The sequence below is a fragment of the Apteryx mantelli genome, chromosome 1 (assembly GCF_036417845.1).
Source record: "Apteryx mantelli isolate bAptMan1 chromosome 1, bAptMan1.hap1, whole genome shotgun sequence".
Lineage (NCBI taxonomy): Eukaryota > Metazoa > Chordata > Aves > Apterygiformes > Apterygidae > Apteryx > Apteryx mantelli.
In genome coordinates this window covers 218,963,023-218,981,671 of record NC_089978.1, presented here as the reverse complement: position 1 = coordinate 218,981,671, position 18,649 = coordinate 218,963,023, and the positions used below count along the sequence as shown (strand labels likewise).

Below are 18,649 nucleotides of genomic sequence, written 5' to 3'. Positions count from 1 at the left end.
TTGTCATCTATCCTGTGACTTCAGTTGCTCTGAAGGAACTGAGGCTCTTCCTCCAGGGAACTGATCCATATGGAACTTTATGCACTGACTAAAGGGGTTCCTGGTGTCAGATAAAGTTGCAAGGGCTTCCAGCACTTTTAGCCCAAAGATCTTGAGAACATACTGACACTTACCAGTGCTTCAGCACCCTTCTTGCCCTTGTGAACCCATCCTGCTCCCTGTCACCCTTCCTACCAAGTGCTCCAGAATATCAATATTATCAGTGTCACCACTGCATCTGGATGGGCAGCCTTGTCTTCACCAAAGCTATTCAGCGGTCATCTCAGTATACAAGTCCATTGTCCAGGGGCTTAGAAAGGTGGAAATAGAAAATTCTTAGAAATGTATAAATAGGATAGAAATGTAGAGTAGATGCATTTGGAGATATGTCCCAAATATCTCAAAATACCGGTGGAATTTAGTATACAACCATCTTCTGTGGCATGGGAAAAAAGTTTGTCACATGTAATGCTGTCCACAGAAAAAGTGAGCATCCATTCTAACTTCCTTCTGTTCATCCTGCCCTGTGCAATGTAGACCTCTAAGACTGGTGGTGTGAATCATCACACAGGGGCACCTCTCCAACTCCACTGACTGGAGAGACCCTGAATGATTATGTTACGCTTCACTTGAAAATGGACAGCTGCTGGTGAACTACGGCCTATACGGCCTTTAGAGTAGGACATACAGCACTTCTAGCTGGGCATTGACCAAGATAAAGCCTTTGATCTAGTCAAGACCAAAGGAGTACAACATATATCCCAGGTCCACCCTGCTCTTGGCAAGTTTGGGATCTAGTTCAGATCGTGGAGTGGATTAATCAGCCAATGTGTAACAAACCTTCCCTCTTTCTCCCCCGTTGCTTCCAGATTTACCAAATCCATAAGGCTGATTCCTCACCAAAGCCACAGGATCTATGCAGTATGCTCAGTGTTTGTGGTGGTTTTAGTTCTTCTGTCTGTTTACAAGCCTGAAGGGAAGGATTTTCAGCTTCTCTTTGAGGGGATTTGTCATTTGTCAGCAGGGGAATCGATCTCCCTCAACTGGCTACAGAGTGACCAAAGTCTTGCATGTCCTTTTGCATCTTTCGCAGATGTTCTTTTAAGTGGACCTTAGCTCACACACAGGATGTAGCGACATAATGAGAACTTCCTCTGGTCCCAGAAATTTCAGCACAGTGCTCCCCGTGGTGGGGGGCATTCCCACCATGCTTGCTACAGAGCTAACAAGCAGGCTGGAACAGGTCCAGCTAAGCCCCCTCTTCTTCCTGGAATTTCCTTTTATTGTTAATCTCATCAGCACAAAACATAGACCTGGATATTTGGCTTTCTAACCAGCAACCTTCTGTTTGTGATGTTCACTCCCTTCACTGGAAGAAGAGATTCAAACCCCCTTCTGGGTTAATTGCTATTTTAACTGACTCAGGAAAAAAATGATCTGCTTTGCTGTCCCATAAGTTGCACTTAACACAGAGTTGAATCCTGCAAAACTGTCCATCTCTCTCTGAAGTGCTTTCTAATCTGTTGCTCTTCTGCATATGTGCACTATTGCACAGGTTGCTTTGTACAAATCCACCTCTCAAATGCAGAAACACCAACACAGCCACATCTTTCACCTCCAGAACATGTGGTGTCTCTTCAGTACCCTCAAGTAATAGAGTGCCCTACCAAGCATTTGTGCAAAGCTACTAGAGTAACTTCACAGAATTTCTCAGGCACAGCAGAGCAGTCCTACAGGGAAGATAGAAATGGTGGTTGCATCTCAGCTAGAGGCATGGTCCAGCTGCCCACAGACAGATACTTACTGCCATTAGAGATGCCCTAAAGAATCCTCTGTGGATTCCAGCTTCTTCCCCAAAAGGGCATGGGCTTCCTAGAAATAGTGGGGGGTGTTTGCCAGTCTAGGTGGTTGTCCTTGAATGGTGGCGACTTGGTGGCACTACAGCCTTACATTCTGCCCCAAAAGTGATTGCATTTCAACAGAGGGCAAAGGGATTTGCTTGGTGTGACGTTCATCCTTCCAGGTTGCTAGATCCAAGTTCTACCTCCTGTAACCACAAGGACTCTGCCGCAGAGGTATAGTACCTGTACCCTCCTGGAGAAAGAGCACCAGACCACATACCACAGATTATTGTAAGGCATTTGTTACCTTATTTGCTCATTTTCTTATTTTCTGCTCCACCTTGACTGTTAACTCCCCTCCCTTTATAATCTTTGTGCAGCTGCAGCCCATTGCACTACAAACAGGGTGTGGGTGAGTGGGTGCTTGCATGTAGCTGGTGCATGCATGGGGGTGCATTTGTAGAGCTCCCCCCTCAGGCTTCTCAATCACAGAGACAAAACTGACATTTTATGACAGAGCAACTCCCCAGACACCGCAGTATGCATCTGCAAGGTGAATCCCACCTCTTGTAGGTAGCAGAGAGCTTAGAGGCACCTGCCATAAAAAGGCAGGGTATCTGATGTAAAATACGGAGGCACAGTGTTAAGAATGCTGCTAATTTTCCTCTGTGGAGCCATCACAAGATGGCAGCTCCCTAGGTCCCTAATGAGCATCCTCAACCCAGCCAAGGGGACGTGCCTTTGTCCTGTGCTGGGACAGGGATGCTCTCCAACACTTCTTTGGGCAACACTTAGCATAAGACAACTTTGAGTCCACTTGAGCTTTCAAAGAACTCCCCCAAACACAACTCTCATATTCCTTAGTTCTAGTATATCCAGTTTCACTGCCAATGTCCCGGACTAAAAGAAGCATTTAGCCCTTTCTTGTTGTTCATACAAGGTTGTAGACAGACTCCCACTTGGCCGGCGTGATCTCAAATGAGTGAAGTGTTCACCTAAGGTGGTCTCCTGGCAACAAATTTCCAGTGTCTGGGCAGTAGATTTGGAAGTGGTCTAAGCTGAATCAACAGTGACTCCACCAAAGTGCAGTTATGTCACTGAAAGGCTTCAAGGAGCCCTTTGAATGTATGATAGATCTCAAGTGAACAGGCTTTTCCTGGTGCCAGTGGGCTGGGATCCCAGAGGGAACAGCCTCTCTGGACTAACCCAGAAACTGAGGAGGTGTTTTCTCACCTCTCCCATCCTATTGCAAGCAGCAGAGGGGAAAAATATTCCCAGCTTCATGAATACAGAATATGTTGGATTTGAGCTCCACTGAAGCTTGAGGAGAAGGTTGGAGTCACCTCTGGGGAGTCTGGTCCCTATTCTCCTCCACCCCTTACAGCACAAGCTCTTTTTTGGGGGATATTTGGGAAGATTAGAGTTAATAACTCCTGCCTAATCTGTCCCTGCACCAGGAGGGTCCAGAGAGGAAGTTTGACCCAACACCCATCTGCCAGCAGGGAAACAGATCATAAACATTTCCTGAAGTGCACCCAGGTCTACCCCCTTGCTGGGTATTGTTCCTGCCCTGACGACAAGGCTTCACATCCTCAAGATCTTTTCTTCCTTTCTAGCTGCTGGGCGGCTCTGAGATGTCTCACTTTGCAAACACTGCAGCATCCAAAGATGTCTGGCCGGGATTGTGTTGATGTTGCTGGTATGCTCTGCCCTGAAGATGGGCAAGAGACTGGTTCGACTGAGATTTTCTCTGTTGTTCTCACCTCATTTCCCATTTTCTCTACCACACACCTTCTCACAAATGCACTTGGCAAAGTTGCTCAGCCCTGTGCAGGGCAATCATCAGAGGTGAGGGGAGGGCAGAGAGGCTGGGCTGCCCATAGTGCCACTCGGCTTGTATTTGGCACTGGCAAAGGGACACAGGGGGACGAGAGCAAGGCTGGGCTGCATTGCAATGCAATGCAGGGCTGCAGAGAAGGAGAATGGGCCAAAAAAGTGCTGTTTAGCTTCATTAGTCTTTCTTTCCTGAGCCAGACCTGGCAGCCGCTGGGAGCAGTGCAGTTGCCTGGTTGATCAGCAGTGCTGTGCCTCTGAAAGACTTTGGACCTGGACCTGCTCTCATAAGAAGATGCCTTATGGGATGTCTTCCTTTGGTACAACCGGCTTCAGAGAAGTTTGCCTGTCACACAGGGTCCAGTCTCCTGACTACACCAATATCAAGGCACAAGCAGTCCCTATTTTCTCCATTTGCCTATGTAAGCTAAACTCAATGGACATCTTGCTATTAATTATGGTGGATTCTGTTACGTCTTATCTTTACAGCTGATTTCCAGGGAAAGCAGAGAGCTATTGGATAGGGCGATGGATGTCTCACCCTTACTGATCACAGCCCTTCTGGGACAGGACCAGTAATTACTGTAAGATGAATTGGTGAGGTCTCAGCTATCTAAAAGCACTCATCATGTTTGTCCTTCTTGCCCAGGGGTCCTAGCAGCTATGATAGATGATGTGTTAGAGTGCTTCAGCTCTCTTCTAAGGTAGCATTAAGTACTTCGATGAGTGAGATGGGAGCAGGAATTTTCCTGTCTCCTCTACACTTGCCCAGCAGGGAAATACTAGACATATCTCCATGGTTAACAATCTTTTTGGCAATGCTGCATTCATCTAAAACAGAATTCATTTCCTCTCTTGCCTCAGAAGGACATTGCCCCAGTCAGGAATCACCAGCTACTGTTAAGATCCATGTCAATGAGTGAGCAAGCATGTCTTACTGAAGCAGTTTAGCGTTGCCCATTAAGCATGCCAAATAAAACTGAAACATGCTGTGATTTGTACTTATCTTCCTTAGGCTGAAGGGATTTAAGGGAGTTCTTCGTGCAACTGATGACCATATGTAATTCCCATTACTGCTGATGAGAATGATGCATTTCCACTAACTGGATAAATATCCCTTAAATTTGTCTTTGCTGAACATGGGATTAGGGAAATGAAAGGAAGGCGAGCTCTTCTCATTGTAGTGTTTTAATTAGCTTCCAGTTTGTTTTTATTCTTGTCTTTAAATACCAAAGAACTCCATATTAAAAAAAAACCAAACTAATAAGCAAGAAAGAGGAGGTCAAATGAGTTATCTGTAAACACCTTCATTTTGCGGAAATAATAACATTTAGTATATCTACAGCATGTTCTTTCCTTAGATCTCAAAACCTTTCCTAGACCCAGTCCACTACTGTCTTGTTAATCTCAGTGGGATGCAGGATGCAATTTATGGTTTGCAGTGGGAAACCGAGGCACTGCAAGAGAAAAACACTTGTGGAAAAACAAATTAGCATCAGTTCTAGAAATGAGACTTATGAGTGGGATTCATCTCACCTAGGTGGAATAGGTGATTCATCTGGCCCAGCTTAGATGTCTACCAAAAAGGTGAATTCCCCCTCCAAAGAGCATATATCTCCCCTTAGTGTACTGTAAGCAAATGCCAGTTTTTTCCTCCTAGCTAGGGTGCTTTTCCCTCTAACAGATCGTTGTATTCAACAGCTGCACTGAAAAACTGACCCTACCCTCTCAAACCTACAGGTCAGCCCAGGAAAGTTGCCCAGTGGACCATTTTTAACAACTCCAAGAGGCAGGGTTTTCCATGGCAGCTGGCCGATGGCAGGGACACCATGGATTTGAATGGGAGCAGAGCACAGGCCCGGTTTTGTCGGAAATATCCCCCCTACATGTGTGAAGGGAGGGCTAGGACTTTGTTTTGCTTGAAAGGAGGACAAGGGGACGTGGGCTTGCGCTGAATGCCTGGCAGGCCAGCTGCTTTAGCCTGGATGCTTTGCCAGAGCCACATGAGGTGGTCAAGCTTGGTGTAAGGAAGAGGGATGGTGTAGGGTGCAGGCCTTGGTCCAAGTGGGCCATGCCAAAGTCCTGAAGAGGAGTCTGGGGAGAGGAAACCAACTGTGGCAACTCATATCACGGCCTCAGGCAGTTTGCACCAGGTGTAAGGAAGACAGCTCACAACATGAGTAGAAGGTGGGGGCATCAGCCCAGTAGTGGCCATCTGAATAGAGACAAGGAGCAGGAGCTGTTTGATGGTACCAAGAGCAGGGAAGGAGGTGGAGAGGTCATCTACTGTCCTGGGACAGGAGGTTTTCATTTGGCCCACCCCCCCTTTACTCTTCATTTTTCCATCGTGTCTAGAAAAGCACAAGGGAAGCAGGAAGACATACCCTGAAATGCTTGCAATCCAAGGCAGAGCCACAGGAGCAAAGCAAATGGGGCTTGCCCAAGGCTACCTGCGAGAAGGTGGCTTGACCAGGCAGTTATCCCACCTGAGCCGACTCCCAGCCCTACTCAACAGCCATCGCTGTCTCTCCATCATGTTATCAACTGATTTTTCATGCAGGGCTCATAAAGAAAAAAACATGTCCAGCAAGCTCTCCCGCACCCCTTTCCCCACTCCAGGCTCCAGATGATTTGCCCCATCTCTAATAATTCAGAGAGCTTTGTTATGACAGGGCAATACAGTTAATGGAGAGTGAAACTGAAGAAGAATGTGTGGCAGTTGCAGCTTTTATCTCTAAAACAAATAGTGAATTCCTCGGGGCGGCTGCAGCCTCCGACAATGATCCCGGCTGCCGGGTCTTCGCACGTTGCCCTGGTAACTCCCAGGCTGTTTGGGGCAAATCCTTGTGAAAGAGGGAAGAGAAGGCGGCGAAACCTACAGGAAGAGAAGTGGCACTGATGTTTGGGGAGCAGTGTGTCCCCCCAGGTGGGAGGCCTGAGAGATAGTCGAGCTGGTGGGACATGCTGCATCCACCTCCAAGGCTCAAAGGACCATCCTGATCCTCCCAGGAAACTCCCACTGAATCCAGGAGATTCAAGCTCTAAGGAGTTCTCCAGCTGGAAGGAAGTAAAGCTGGTCTATCATTCCGCAAAAGAGGGAAGTCCACCCCAAATCTAGCTAGAAGATCTCCTCTCATTCCCTGCTGGCCCACAGACACCTGCCGGAGTTTGTGGGGAGGTGGAATTGGGGACGTTATGGTAGCAGTGATATAATTCTCCACTGGCTCTGGGCTTGAAAAAAGAGATGCCTATTTAGCTGGAGACATGCAGAGCGACCGGTTTCCACCAGCGACTATTTCTAGCAGCGGAAAATGTGTCTAGGTGCCTGCCTGTCCCTCCTAACGGACTGTTTGTTTTTCTAATGCCTTTCCTGCATCCCTCCGCCTTCCCTTTTTCAAAAAAACATTATGTAAGCAGTCACACTTGTATCAAGGACAGTGCAACAGAGATGTGATATGAAACTTTCACATATATCTATGAACGCACCTTAGCCCCGATGGGCAGTTTTGCCTCTCCACATTGCCCTTCCCAATGCACCTGCTATGCAACAGCCTACGTTGCAGCTCCCCAGCTCCTCTCCAAACTAGGTCAGACCGGGAATCTGCTTCTTGCCAGTTGGATGTCATCCATGCGATGCTTCATCAGGGCTCCCCAGTCATGGTCTGCGTTTCTAATCAATCCCAGTCCCGTCCAGGTAAGAGTATCCAGGCCTGTGGTGCAGTCAGCAAGGCAGAGGAGAAAGGCTAGCATTTGGATGGTGCTCGTCAAAATCATTTCTGTTTGTTGTGATTCTGGCAGAACCTGCGTCACAGACTCAACCCCACTCTCTGCAAAGCCACAGTGATGTGCTGATAGAGCGTGGTGCCTTCCAAGCACGGAGGGGGCCCTTCCCTGGGAGATGGACAGTTTTGATCTCTTTGAGTAGAGCTCACTGAAGTATTTGGAAAGGATTCAAGGAGGAGGTGCTAAGTGGATGCAATTACGTGATCTGGTGTGCGACACAGGTTTCCTCTAAGATCAGTTTGGTTCTTGAGTTGTCTGGGCGCTGCTGCGTAGAGCAGCCCTTCACTGTATACTGTCTGTGGGGCTCAGCCCCAGGCTCAGACTCCTCAAGCTCAATTCAGCTGCCTGATAAGGCCTTCTGGAGCCATCTGAGATGCCCTCGGTGGCCTGAGACATCCCCAAGTGCCACGGGATGTGTAGGACACCTGTGGGCCTCTGGACCAGCAGCTGGAGGTGGGGCTGGACACCTTACCAAGCAGGATAGCTATTTTTAAGCAACTGAACTGAATCCCTCATCAAGGCATTGAGTGGGGTTTAGGGAGGTGATCTAGTGTATTTGTGTCCTTCAGGCCAAGACAAATCACTCTCCAGGCTGTGTGGAGTAGGGACAGGATCCGGTTGGCTAAAACAAGGTAGTGAGATGTGATTTCGCACACTGTGCTGTCATAGTAGCCAGTCCATAACTGCTGCCCCAGAGGGTATGGGCTTCTTAGAAGTCTTGTGTCATCCCCGTGAAGACATCTCCAGTACCTGAGGCACCTCTATTCAAGCAACGGGGTAGTGTCCCCATTTCCAGTGACGATAACGGCAGCCCCAGCACCCATCTTGCATGGAGTCACCTACACTACAGGCATGCCGATGTCTTGGTCCAGATCTGAATCCGCCCACAAAAGGGTATCTGCATGCGTCTGTGCATGATCAAGATGACAAGAGAGCTTCTGGAGCATCTGTGTTGCAGCAGAGTCATCTGCTTGCTGAAAATGCGGTTCCTCATTTATTTCTCTTAAAAAATGAAACCCAAGAGGGTCAGAAACTACACTTGTCTGTTCAGCCATGTCCAATGCGAAGCGGAGGAACAGAAGTACCACTGACCTTGCACTTAAACATAGGATCACAGCTGAAATTAGGAGCTGAGGGCCGAACCCAGACTGTATAAGTCTTTGCCTAATACATTAATTTCAACAGGGTTTTTAATCTCTTCACTGTCAGGAGTTTGGAAAACCATGGATAGCGGTGTGAGTCTTATCCTGGATTGCTCTTAGTTTTTCCAAGCAATTCCTGCTCACAAGGCAAGCTCCATTTCGGCTCCTCCTGTGGTGTCAGCTACAGGCTAAGGAACAGCCCATGCTCCTGACTCCCCAACACCTGATACATGCAGAAATTGTCTTCATTCCCTGTCCTGTGCACACCACAAGCTTCCTCCCTGATTTTTTTTTTCTCTTGAAGAACCTCTTTCCCTCACTTCTGTTTTACCTGCAAACTTCATTCTATCAGTGGTCTCATGCCCTTGAGGCTACCTGTCAGGCAGACATCAGGCCATAGTCATTTTTGTCTTTGCCAGGGTCTGGGGTTTTTTTTTTTGCTTTCCTTCCTGAAATAATCACTGGTGATCTTTACCCCGGTAACCCACCTTCTGTCATTCATGCTGTTACTCACGCCCCATGTGCTGCCGTTCGTCGTCCCGCCTTGACCCCAGATTTGAATTCCAAACATTATTACTTCGGGCCCCGTTGCACAAGGAAGATAGGCGATGACATTCAATAAAATCGGATTACTTGGCAAGTTAAATGATCCAAAGCTGGATCTCAGCCCAAGAATTGTCATGCTGCACTGGTTTTCCTCGGCAGCTTTCTGCGAACAGAGGTAAATACTGCAAGGATGCCTGGAGACGTCAGTCAAACATTATGACGAATCTGAACACAGCTGAACAGGAATTACACGGCACAGAGATGAAAAAACTCTCTTTGGGCATTCGTCCCAGTCTTGTGAAGCGCAAGAGCATTTCTCTGTGTTACATTTTGTGCTCCTCTGCCCAGTTTTCTTCAAAACGGCAGAAGAAATGGGGTTTCCATACTTTCTGAGGGGACCATGAAACCATCCCAATGTCATGTGAAGTGTCCCTTCTCCTGAGATAGTTTCATCTCCCCCTGTAATAGTATATCCTAAAACCTCTGGTTCCCTGTCCTGCGTCTTCCTCGTGTTAGATAAATATGGGAGCTGGGAGGAAAGGTTGTTAGGAACCAGGCGTGTGTGCGCATTACAGTCAACATTAAGCTTACGGAAGACGCAGGACTGACTTAAAACCATGAGATTTTAAATAATATTAATGCTGATAATAAATTTTAGTGTAAGCTCTCAGCTTTTTCGTTCCTGTTTCTCAGGCATACGTGCCGACCACTGTCAGCAGGGCTTCTCTGCACCCTTGAGCCATGTCGTTTTGGATTCAGAGCTGCAAGCAAAAGCACTGATGTAATTTCCTGATCCTGGGATGCTCGTATTTAGTAAAACCTCTGGAGCTGGGACGCCTGCGATAAAGCTCCCGGTTAGTAATGCTGCAAGTATTTGGGTGTAAATCCCTGTTTACCTGTTTCTGTGAAGTGATGATGCCTCTGTGGAAGTGCCCAGCTTCACAAGTTCGGTGCTTTTAACCTTCTGACCTGAGCAAATCTATCTCAAAAAAAAAAAAAAAGAGAGAGACTCCAAATATTTTCTACCTTTTGGCAGCCACATTGTAGGAGAGAGCTGAAAATGCAAATTAAATGTTGTCTTTCTAGTTTTGCTACACAGACTGTGTAGCGGGCAGGCGTGCCTCTCCCTTGCTCCATCAGGCACCGCGAGGTCCGGCCGGCGTGCCGAGAACTCACACAACTCCCTGCATGAGTGGCAGGGCGCACGGCCATGCCCTTCTGATCATTTAACACAATCCAGGGCCCGGATCAGCAACCTAAATCATTTTTTATGCAACAGTTGGCAGGGGAGGTTCAGGCGGGCTTGCAAGCAGAGGGCTGTTACCCATTTTTTACTCATTTTCTCATTTTTACTAGGCCTTCTAAGAAAGTATTTATTTACAAAGTTACCCACAACTGCTTCGGTTTAGTTTAGTTGCTACCAAGGGAGCAGGAGTCCCGGGCTTCCCAGCGCTGCTGTCCCATGTGCCGCGGGATATTTTTGCAGTTTACTGGAGGTGCTGGTGCAGCAAGCAGTGAGTCCACGGAGCTTGGCATCGCTGCCCACCTCTCCATCGCAGCTCAAGTTTTTTTCCCCTAGGTCGTCTTGTCTGGGCAGTTAACACCAAAATATGCTCATTGGGAGAGTATGTGCATGGGGAATGCGACCTGGTATTAAAAAAGGAAAATATTTTGCAGGGATAGAAAGAACCGCCTCTCTAATGCTAACGAGATTAATGACATGCATCAACACCTTCACTCATTAATTGCAAGTCTAGTTTCATGGTTTTTAGGCAAGAGCATTGAGGGTGGCTGAGGGACACTGGAAGTGTCACTCCAGGACTGACCTAGAAGCTAAAGTCGGGGCAAGGAGGCTTTTCTGTGGGACAAGGTGCAAAAAGAAGTAAGGAGGACTGGACAAGACAACCCAAGCCTCTCCTAAAGTCTTCTCAAGGTGACCTTGCAAAGACATGAAAGTCCACCTTTAATCGAAGACATCAAGAAATCCAAATTCTTAGAGTCACTTTTGGGGGGCAGGTTATTTTTACAACATCTGGGTCCAGGTTGGGAGCCTTAATGATTGGACTGGATGTGCCAGTGCGGGGGAGAAGAGTCAGTGGAAAGCTCGGAGCTTATTTTTAGTCTCCTGCTGGCTGCAGTGAACCCTGCTTAGCTGAATGTTAGATAAAAAACTTTCAGCACCCTTCCCTCTCACCACAAAAAAAAAATAAAGATTTGATAATAATTTTGTCCTTGGGAGCTTGGGTGTGCTTGCTTCTTTCTAGGTGTTCTCAAACTGATACAAACTTTTCTTAGAAAACCAACAAACCAGAAAATACCCAGTGCAAATGTACATTAATTTCTTCAAGCAATACTTGCAAATGCAACTTAAGTTCTGAGGGGGTGATGTGCGGGACCAAAGCTGGGGTATGAGCACCTTGCCCGCAATCTCTAGGCCTAGTGGTGACCATACAGGTGACCGCAGTGGCCCATAAACCTCCATATGGTTGAGAATCCCAAATCGACCCCTATCCAGATGAAAATCCCAAATCAGCCCCCTCAAGCCCCTATGCAGGTGAGAATCCCAAATCAACCCACATCCCAATTAAAACAAAAAACCAAATTCACCCCCAAGCAAGTGAAAAATCCTCAATCAACCCCCCAAACTCCTGTCTCACATGCAAAAACCAAACCCACCCCCATGCAGGTGAGAATCCCAAATCAAACCCCATCCAGGCGAAAGATCCCCATCAAATCCCCCATGGAGGCAAGAACCCCAGTCAGCTCCTGTCCAGGTGAAAATCCCAAATCAATGCCCAACCAGATGACACCCCCCCCCCCACAACCCCACACAGGTGAGAATCCCAAATCCCCCCCCATCCAGCTGAAAGTCCCAAATCCACCCCCACGGAGGTGAAAATCCCAAATCCAGCCCAATGCAAGTGCAAATCCCAAATCCCCCCTCCCCATCCCGACGAAAATCCCTGATCCCCCTCCCATCCAGATGAAAAAATCCCAATCAAACCCCCGTGCAGGTGGGAATCCCACATCCCATCCCCCCACACCCCGAAACCCCCATACCGATGAAAATCGCCAAACACCCCCCGCGCAGGTGAGAACCCTAAATCCCCCCCACCAAGATGAAAACCCCAAATCCCCCCCAATCCAGATGCCCCCCACACACACCCCACGCAGGTGCTCCCCCCCTCCCCCCTCCCCCGCAAGCCGCTCACACCCCCCTCCCCGGGGGGGGGGGGGAGGAGGGGGCGGTCCGGGGCCAAGCCGGGGAGGGGAGGGGAGGGGAGGGGGGGGAGCCTTCCCCGCCCTCCTCTTCCTCCCCGCCGGGCCAAAAGGGGAGGGAGGCGGCGGGCCGCGCTGGCTGCCGGCGGCCGCGGCGCGGGCAGGGAGCGGGGGGCGGCGGCGGCGGCGGCGCGGGCTGCGCGGAGGCTGCGCGGGGGCTGCGCGGGGGCTGCGCGGAGGCACCATGCGGGCGCTGCCGCTGCTCCTGCTGCTGCTCGGCGGCTGCGGTAAGTGCGGCGGGCGCGCAGCGGGCGGGTGTCAGCGCCGCGCTCCCAGCCATTTCCCCCCCCTCACCCCCCCCCCCCCCAATTTCTCGGGAAGTTGGAAGCAAATTGGCCAGAGCTCCCCCCAAAAAAATTAGAAAAAAAAAAAAAAGAGAGAGAAAAACTGAGATTTCTCTGAGCTCTTCCAGAAACCCAACTTCGGGCACAAATCTCTAGGGCAAAAAGCTTCACCGCTCGTTTCTTTACGTAAGACCGAAGTGCTTTCTCTTCACTCCTTCATCTTCCTTGGCAAAGCCCCTAATAATTTGGGCTCTTCAATCATGCTTTTTTTTTTTTTTTTTTTTTTGGTCAGATTTTTAGTTAGTTAGTTAGTTAGTTCGCTAACCGCCGAGCCGCGCATCCCTCCTTTTGGTCCCGGCCGACCGCAGCCGGAGCGACGCAGCCCTTCGGTTCGGCTCATCGCGAACGGTCCATGCGAGGCAGCCCTTTGGTTTGGCTCATCGCGAACGGTCCATCTCCATCCCAAACGCTGCGCTGCGCCAGGTGCTGCGCGTCTCCAGCGCGAGCCCTCGGCGCCGCTTCGCGGAGCTGGCGCGGGAGGCGAAAGCTTGGGGGGAAGCCAAAGCTTGGGGGAACGCTGCAAGTCAGGGATGGAGTTGGGGAAAGGATAAATGTCCTGAGCCCCTTTTGCTGCAGGGGCCTGTGCCGCGGATGCGAGGTGGGATCGGGCCCATCGCACGTGGGAATTTTGTGCATGGGAGTAATAACGCCGGCTGGGGCCGTGCAATCCCATCGCGGGTGTTCTAGCGGCCGCGAGAGATCTGGTTCTCCGGTGCCGCGTTTTGTTCAAAAGATGGCTTGAAAAGGCACCGAAAAGCAGTGGGGAAGAGGAAATGCACTGCTTGTTTTTTTTTTCCAAAGTGGAGAAAGGCAGGGAAGAGTGGAGCGTTTCTTCCATGTATTCAGGGAGAGGGAAGATGTGGGGGCAAATTAGAAAGGAAAAGGTGAAATCTTGCTCTGGGTCGTGTCTCCCGGTGGAATCGCAGCTGATGTGAATGTGCTTTTATTCAAGGTAACAAAAGCTCATGAACTCTCTGGAGGTAAAAAAACACAGTGGAGGCAGGGCCCCTGAATTTTAACTACGGGCTAAATTCATTAGGTCAGCCTGAAATCTCTGCCCGGGGTTTGACTGAGTAAGACAAAATTCTTGTCCTTGCTTCCATCCATATATTTGCTTTTCTGCTTCTCTGGTGACTCATATATGTTAGTGATGCTGAAGTAAAAGAGGAAAAACTCATGTTGCCTTATAGCAGTGGCTTCATGAGCGAGCAGGTGTGGGGTCTTCATCCCTTTCCTAGCACTAATGTGGGCTTAAAAAAAAAAAAAAGAAGATTTCGCTTGTCGTTGAAACCCAAGAAGCCAAGGGCAGCCTGCAGCTCCTTAACCCTGTAGGAAGCAGGAGCTGTTCATGCAACTTTGCTTGTTTTATACTGGCCAGAATTTAGCTGAGTAACTTCTCAGAAGGCTTTTTTGCTTTTGTTTTTTTTCAAAACTGAGCACTAAATACGCTGGGATTTGTACGAAACAGGCTTTTAGCTGCAGGATGGTGGCACGGGAAGCTGAAGGGGAGCTGTTACTATAGCACTCTCGAGTGATCCTATTACATCTTTCTCGGAAATTATTTGATTAAATCCTTCAAAACAGTATTTCCTGCCATTAGTTGCTGCTTTTAGATTTTGAAATAAGCTACTTAGAGATGCTTTTATACTGCTCCCTGGGTACTGGCACCGGGGTTTTTCCTCCTTAGGGACCAAAATATGCATCCCTCTTTCCTGGATGTTTTGACTTTGTGACTGCAATTTTGCCAAGTTTTACAGCTAATCGCGGCACTACCCAACTCTAAGCTTAGTATCTGGTGTAATCGTTTGAGTTACTCAAAGTGCATCTCTTAGTTTTTTTTCCCCTAAAGGGGGAAGAAGTTGGTTCTGTAAGTGAAAATGTGTGAGGTTTTGGTGTCCTAAAACAGTAACGTGGATAGAGCCTGTTGCTTGTGCCCCTCCTGTATTGACCTGCTCCCGTTTAAAATGGTTGTGAAATGGGTGGGGGACAGGGAGTTCGGATCCGGGAGCAAATCTGCTTGTGACATGAGCTAAAAAATGACGTTACCATGCTTGGGGCAAAGCAGAATTGGCCCAAGGTCACTGAAGTTTTTAAAAGCAGCTGTTTTCGGTGCAGCTATTTCGCTACAAATTCCCGACTTGCTTCCAGGTCTACGCCGGCTTTATATCACCATAAGCCCTTGGTTCTGTAGAGATCCCCTGTATTTAGACCACTGCAAATCAGAATAAAATGAGCCTCAAGAAAGGCGGCAGAATATGACATTGGGCAGATAACTGTCTTTAAATTCAGCCAGCCTGAAAGGGGCTCAGAGTTACCAATTATAACATGTTCGCAGGACATTTACTTTTTCCACATATTAGAAAAAGTGGAAAACAGATGTTAGATCTTATTTCCCATTAAGGGGTACGATAGCAAAATAGCATCAGAAGGAGAAAACCGATACTGTTTTATCCTCCGGGAGGCTAACAAAGAGGCACAGCTCAAGCCTGTCCTGGGGGCAAAAGAGGGGAACGGGTCTTACGGGTGATCTGCCCTTTGCCTCCTTCAAAGAAAAGCCCAGATCGCAAGATTTTAAAACCTTGTTGCCAAAACACCCCTCTTCTTTCCCAGAGCTGATGCCAGGGGGTCATTTTTGTCCACGGCGAGCTGTCAGAGATGCACGTTTTTTTAAATTGACTTGATCGGTTGAACGCTGGTCCTGACACTGGCAGGAGCAGGAAATTGCGGTCGTACCTACATTAGGAAAAACTGTTCATCAGCGTGCTTGAAAATCGGAACTGAAATAGAGCGTGTCTTAATATGCGTTTGCTGTCAGAGGAACTTTGACGGTCGAGGTTTTGCAGCCCGTTCCCAAGCCGGCCGCCCTAGCTAAGCGAGCCGTTTCAGCCGCGCTCTGCCTTTGATTCCCCGGTGGCAAAACAGACAGCAGTGATACCCCACGGGTCTATTTAGGCGGCTTAATTAAAGAATTGTTTGTAAAGCGCTTGAAGAGGCTTGGATGAAAGGAGCTGCTTCGGTGCAGTACACTGATTTCATTTCAGAGAGTAGCTTAAAAGGTTTATGATGATGAGGTTGGTGATAGCCCACGTCAGCGGTGATGGGAACCCAGCTGGAAATATCTGCTTGCTCCATGCGGATTGTGGAGCTTGTCCTGGGCCGCGCGGAGGTGGAAAGCCCATCCCTTCAGGGCAGACAGGGCCACCACCACGCAGCAGCGTGCCGGGCTGTCGCTTGCGTTGCAGGTGGCTGCGCTGGGATCTGCCCCGATCCCAGCGCCGTGGGACGGTTTGAACTTTGGAGGAGCCTCGGCGGCTGTGTGCTTCGCTGTGTGCGCGCGTGTGACATCTCGCAAAGTGTCCCCGAAACGTTTTCGCGTGCTTCTACTAACTGCCTTGTAGAAAGTCGGGTTGCGTGGACTGCCGTCCTGCATGGCTTCTTCTGTAACAGCCCCTTCTCCAGGCAAGGATGTTGCTCCTGAATTCTTGTAATGCCTCTCCTTCCCGGTGGGTTCATGACCAAACCGTCTTGCTTTTTTTCATTCGGAGCGAAGCACGTTGTCCTCAGGTTTTTGGTGTTCTCCATCTCCCTGCGGTCAACCCTCTGCACCTCTCCAGGGCTATCCTTCAAGTCCTGCGTTGCAGAGATTTGGGATTTTCGGGATCCTAAAATCCACCGAGTCTCTGCCTCCCCAGCAAGGCTGGACACGGTGTAGAAGACCCCGAGCAGGGTGCACCTTCCTGTTTTGAATTAATTCCTGCATAACCATCGGTAAGGCTGAGCAGCTGGAGCCAAAACCGATGTTTTGAGCCTGACAGGGCCCAAACCCTGCATTTGGGTCTCTCTGTGACCCTCCTTATAATAACTTAAGCCTCAAATTCACAAGAGCTTCCTTTGCATAATATCCGACGGCCGTGTCTTCCCTAGAAGTCCTGCTGGAAGCTGCCGCTGCTAGTATTTAATAAGCTTAAATAGCCAATATTGGCTACGGTTCCCTGCCTGGCACATTAAAATGAGTCACCGCTGACTTCAGTTCATTACAGCAGAGTGAACTGCAGCGGCCCATTTGGGGTTGACCATCCCAGATAACCCTTTACTGTAATGAAAGAGTAAAGCGATGACCAATAATATTGAAAATGATACGTTTTTTCTCCTGCAAGGTAGACTTTGCCGGGGTGCCGAGTTATCTGCGCAACTCCTTGCCGCAAGATGCCTTTGCTAGCGATTTCAGGGGGGGATGGAGGGTTTCCGCAGTTACATTAGAGGATAACAGTGCTGTACGGTATTAAAAAGCATATTTCTGGTTTTCCCCAATTCTTTATTGCCCTTCATAGGGATTGTAGCATATTCTGAAGCACTGGCTGGTCACTGAGTGATAGCGCATGGGAGTACAGGTCTCATCTGGATTGGTCATTCTCAGGGGACAACCAGCATTTTTCTGCCACGTTAGGACAAGCCGAAGGCACAAGCCTTTTTGCGTGGGTTTGGCCTGCTCTGTGTTTTCACAGTTCTTTCCTCCACGCCTTCGGACGCGTACATTGGCAGAAACAACTCACTTCCTTATCGCTCGCTCCCCCGGTGACGGGCTCATCGCCGCCTCCCACTCCCCCAGGTCCTTCTTGGGTTCCCCAGCCGCTCCTGGCCCTTCCACCTCGGGGGGATTCGTGGTGGTCTCTCTTGCTGCCACCGAGCATCTCACAAGCTGAGATGCCCTGCCAAGCCACAGGACAGCCACTGCCGGGACAGACCGGTGGCTTTTGGATGGCAACCACTGTCGCAGCTTGTGAGACAGCCAGACCTGAGCCTGGTTCGGTGTCGGGCAGAGGTCTTGCAGGTCCCGCTGCACGGTGGGATTTGTGGATATACCGCCAGTCTCCCTAAAAACTCCTTGCGTGGGACACTTGGAAGCTTAGCCAAAAAAAGTCATGTGAACTGCCCCAGGAATATGCAGGGAAGAGGCAGGCGGGAAATGCTCCCAGTGTATTACAGCTAGAGTGTGAACGGCATCTCGAGTTTCGAGGTGACTAAGCGTTGGGACTAGTCTGTATTCCAAAACATTTATTTCTGAGCTGAATGATCCTTTCCAAGAAGGTGGATAGGGCTGGGGAGAGAAAGACGAACTTGCCTGCTATTTTACCGAAACCCTGTGTGATCAGCTATGAGCGGAAGAGCTGAAACGCTGCTTAAGGGACTGGCCGTGCCTCAGTTTCTCTATTTAGCATGCGTCCGCTTAGACTGTGGGCTGTTTGGTGGAGAGACAGCTCGGGATGCATTCGGGGATGGGGAGCTGGTCTCGGTTGAAGCCTCCAGGGATGCTGCGGTGCAAACGGCACCGTCAAAATCGTGGCAGGCACGGAGCCGAGGTGCAACAACGACTTCTTGCAGCCAGGAGCGCCCTCGGGGACGCCGCAAGGCGAGGGTGGAGAAGCGGCAACCCGCCCTCGGTGGGCTTTTATCACGGCGACTCGTACATCTGGAGCCGGGCGCCGTGCTGTAATTCGGGAGGAGCAGCTGGCGCCGCACCGCTCCTCTCCGCGGTGTAAATGCCCCCTTTGAGACGTGGCCGCCTGGGCCGTGCTGATGTACCGGCGTTTTTCTTCTCTCCGGCCTGGTGCTTCCAGCTGAGGGGCACCAGTGTCCTCGCCTCCTCCCAGAGCCGAGGGAGAGGGCCAGGCTCCTTCGAGGATGATTTAGATCGCTGCAAGTGAGCTGCCTGCTCCGAATAGCAAGTAGCGCTAGGCACAGTGAGGGTTTTGAGGAGCCCTGCAAAACGCCGCCGGTAACGCAGCAGTGGGGCCCCCGCCCTCCCCTTGCGCTTTGCTAATGACTCAGCGTTGACGACGAG

The 18,649-nt window shown here is 49.6% G+C and overlaps 1 protein-coding gene across 2 annotated transcripts in view; it reads left to right on the top strand.

The window, feature by feature from the left end:
• Nucleotides 1-12,627: 12,627 nt before the first annotated feature.
• The window catches only part of PODXL (podocalyxin like), a 48,514-nt gene continuing 42,492 nt past the window's right edge, over nucleotides 12,628-18,649 (top strand). For both annotated transcript variants that reach the window (XM_067317529.1, XM_067317525.1), the window contains exon 1: nucleotides 12,628-12,690. In XM_067317529.1, coding sequence (XP_067173630.1) covers nucleotides 12,648-12,690 — 43 coding nt within the window. In that variant the 5' untranslated portion in view covers nucleotides 12,628-12,647. The remainder of the gene's footprint in view (nucleotides 12,691-18,649) is intronic.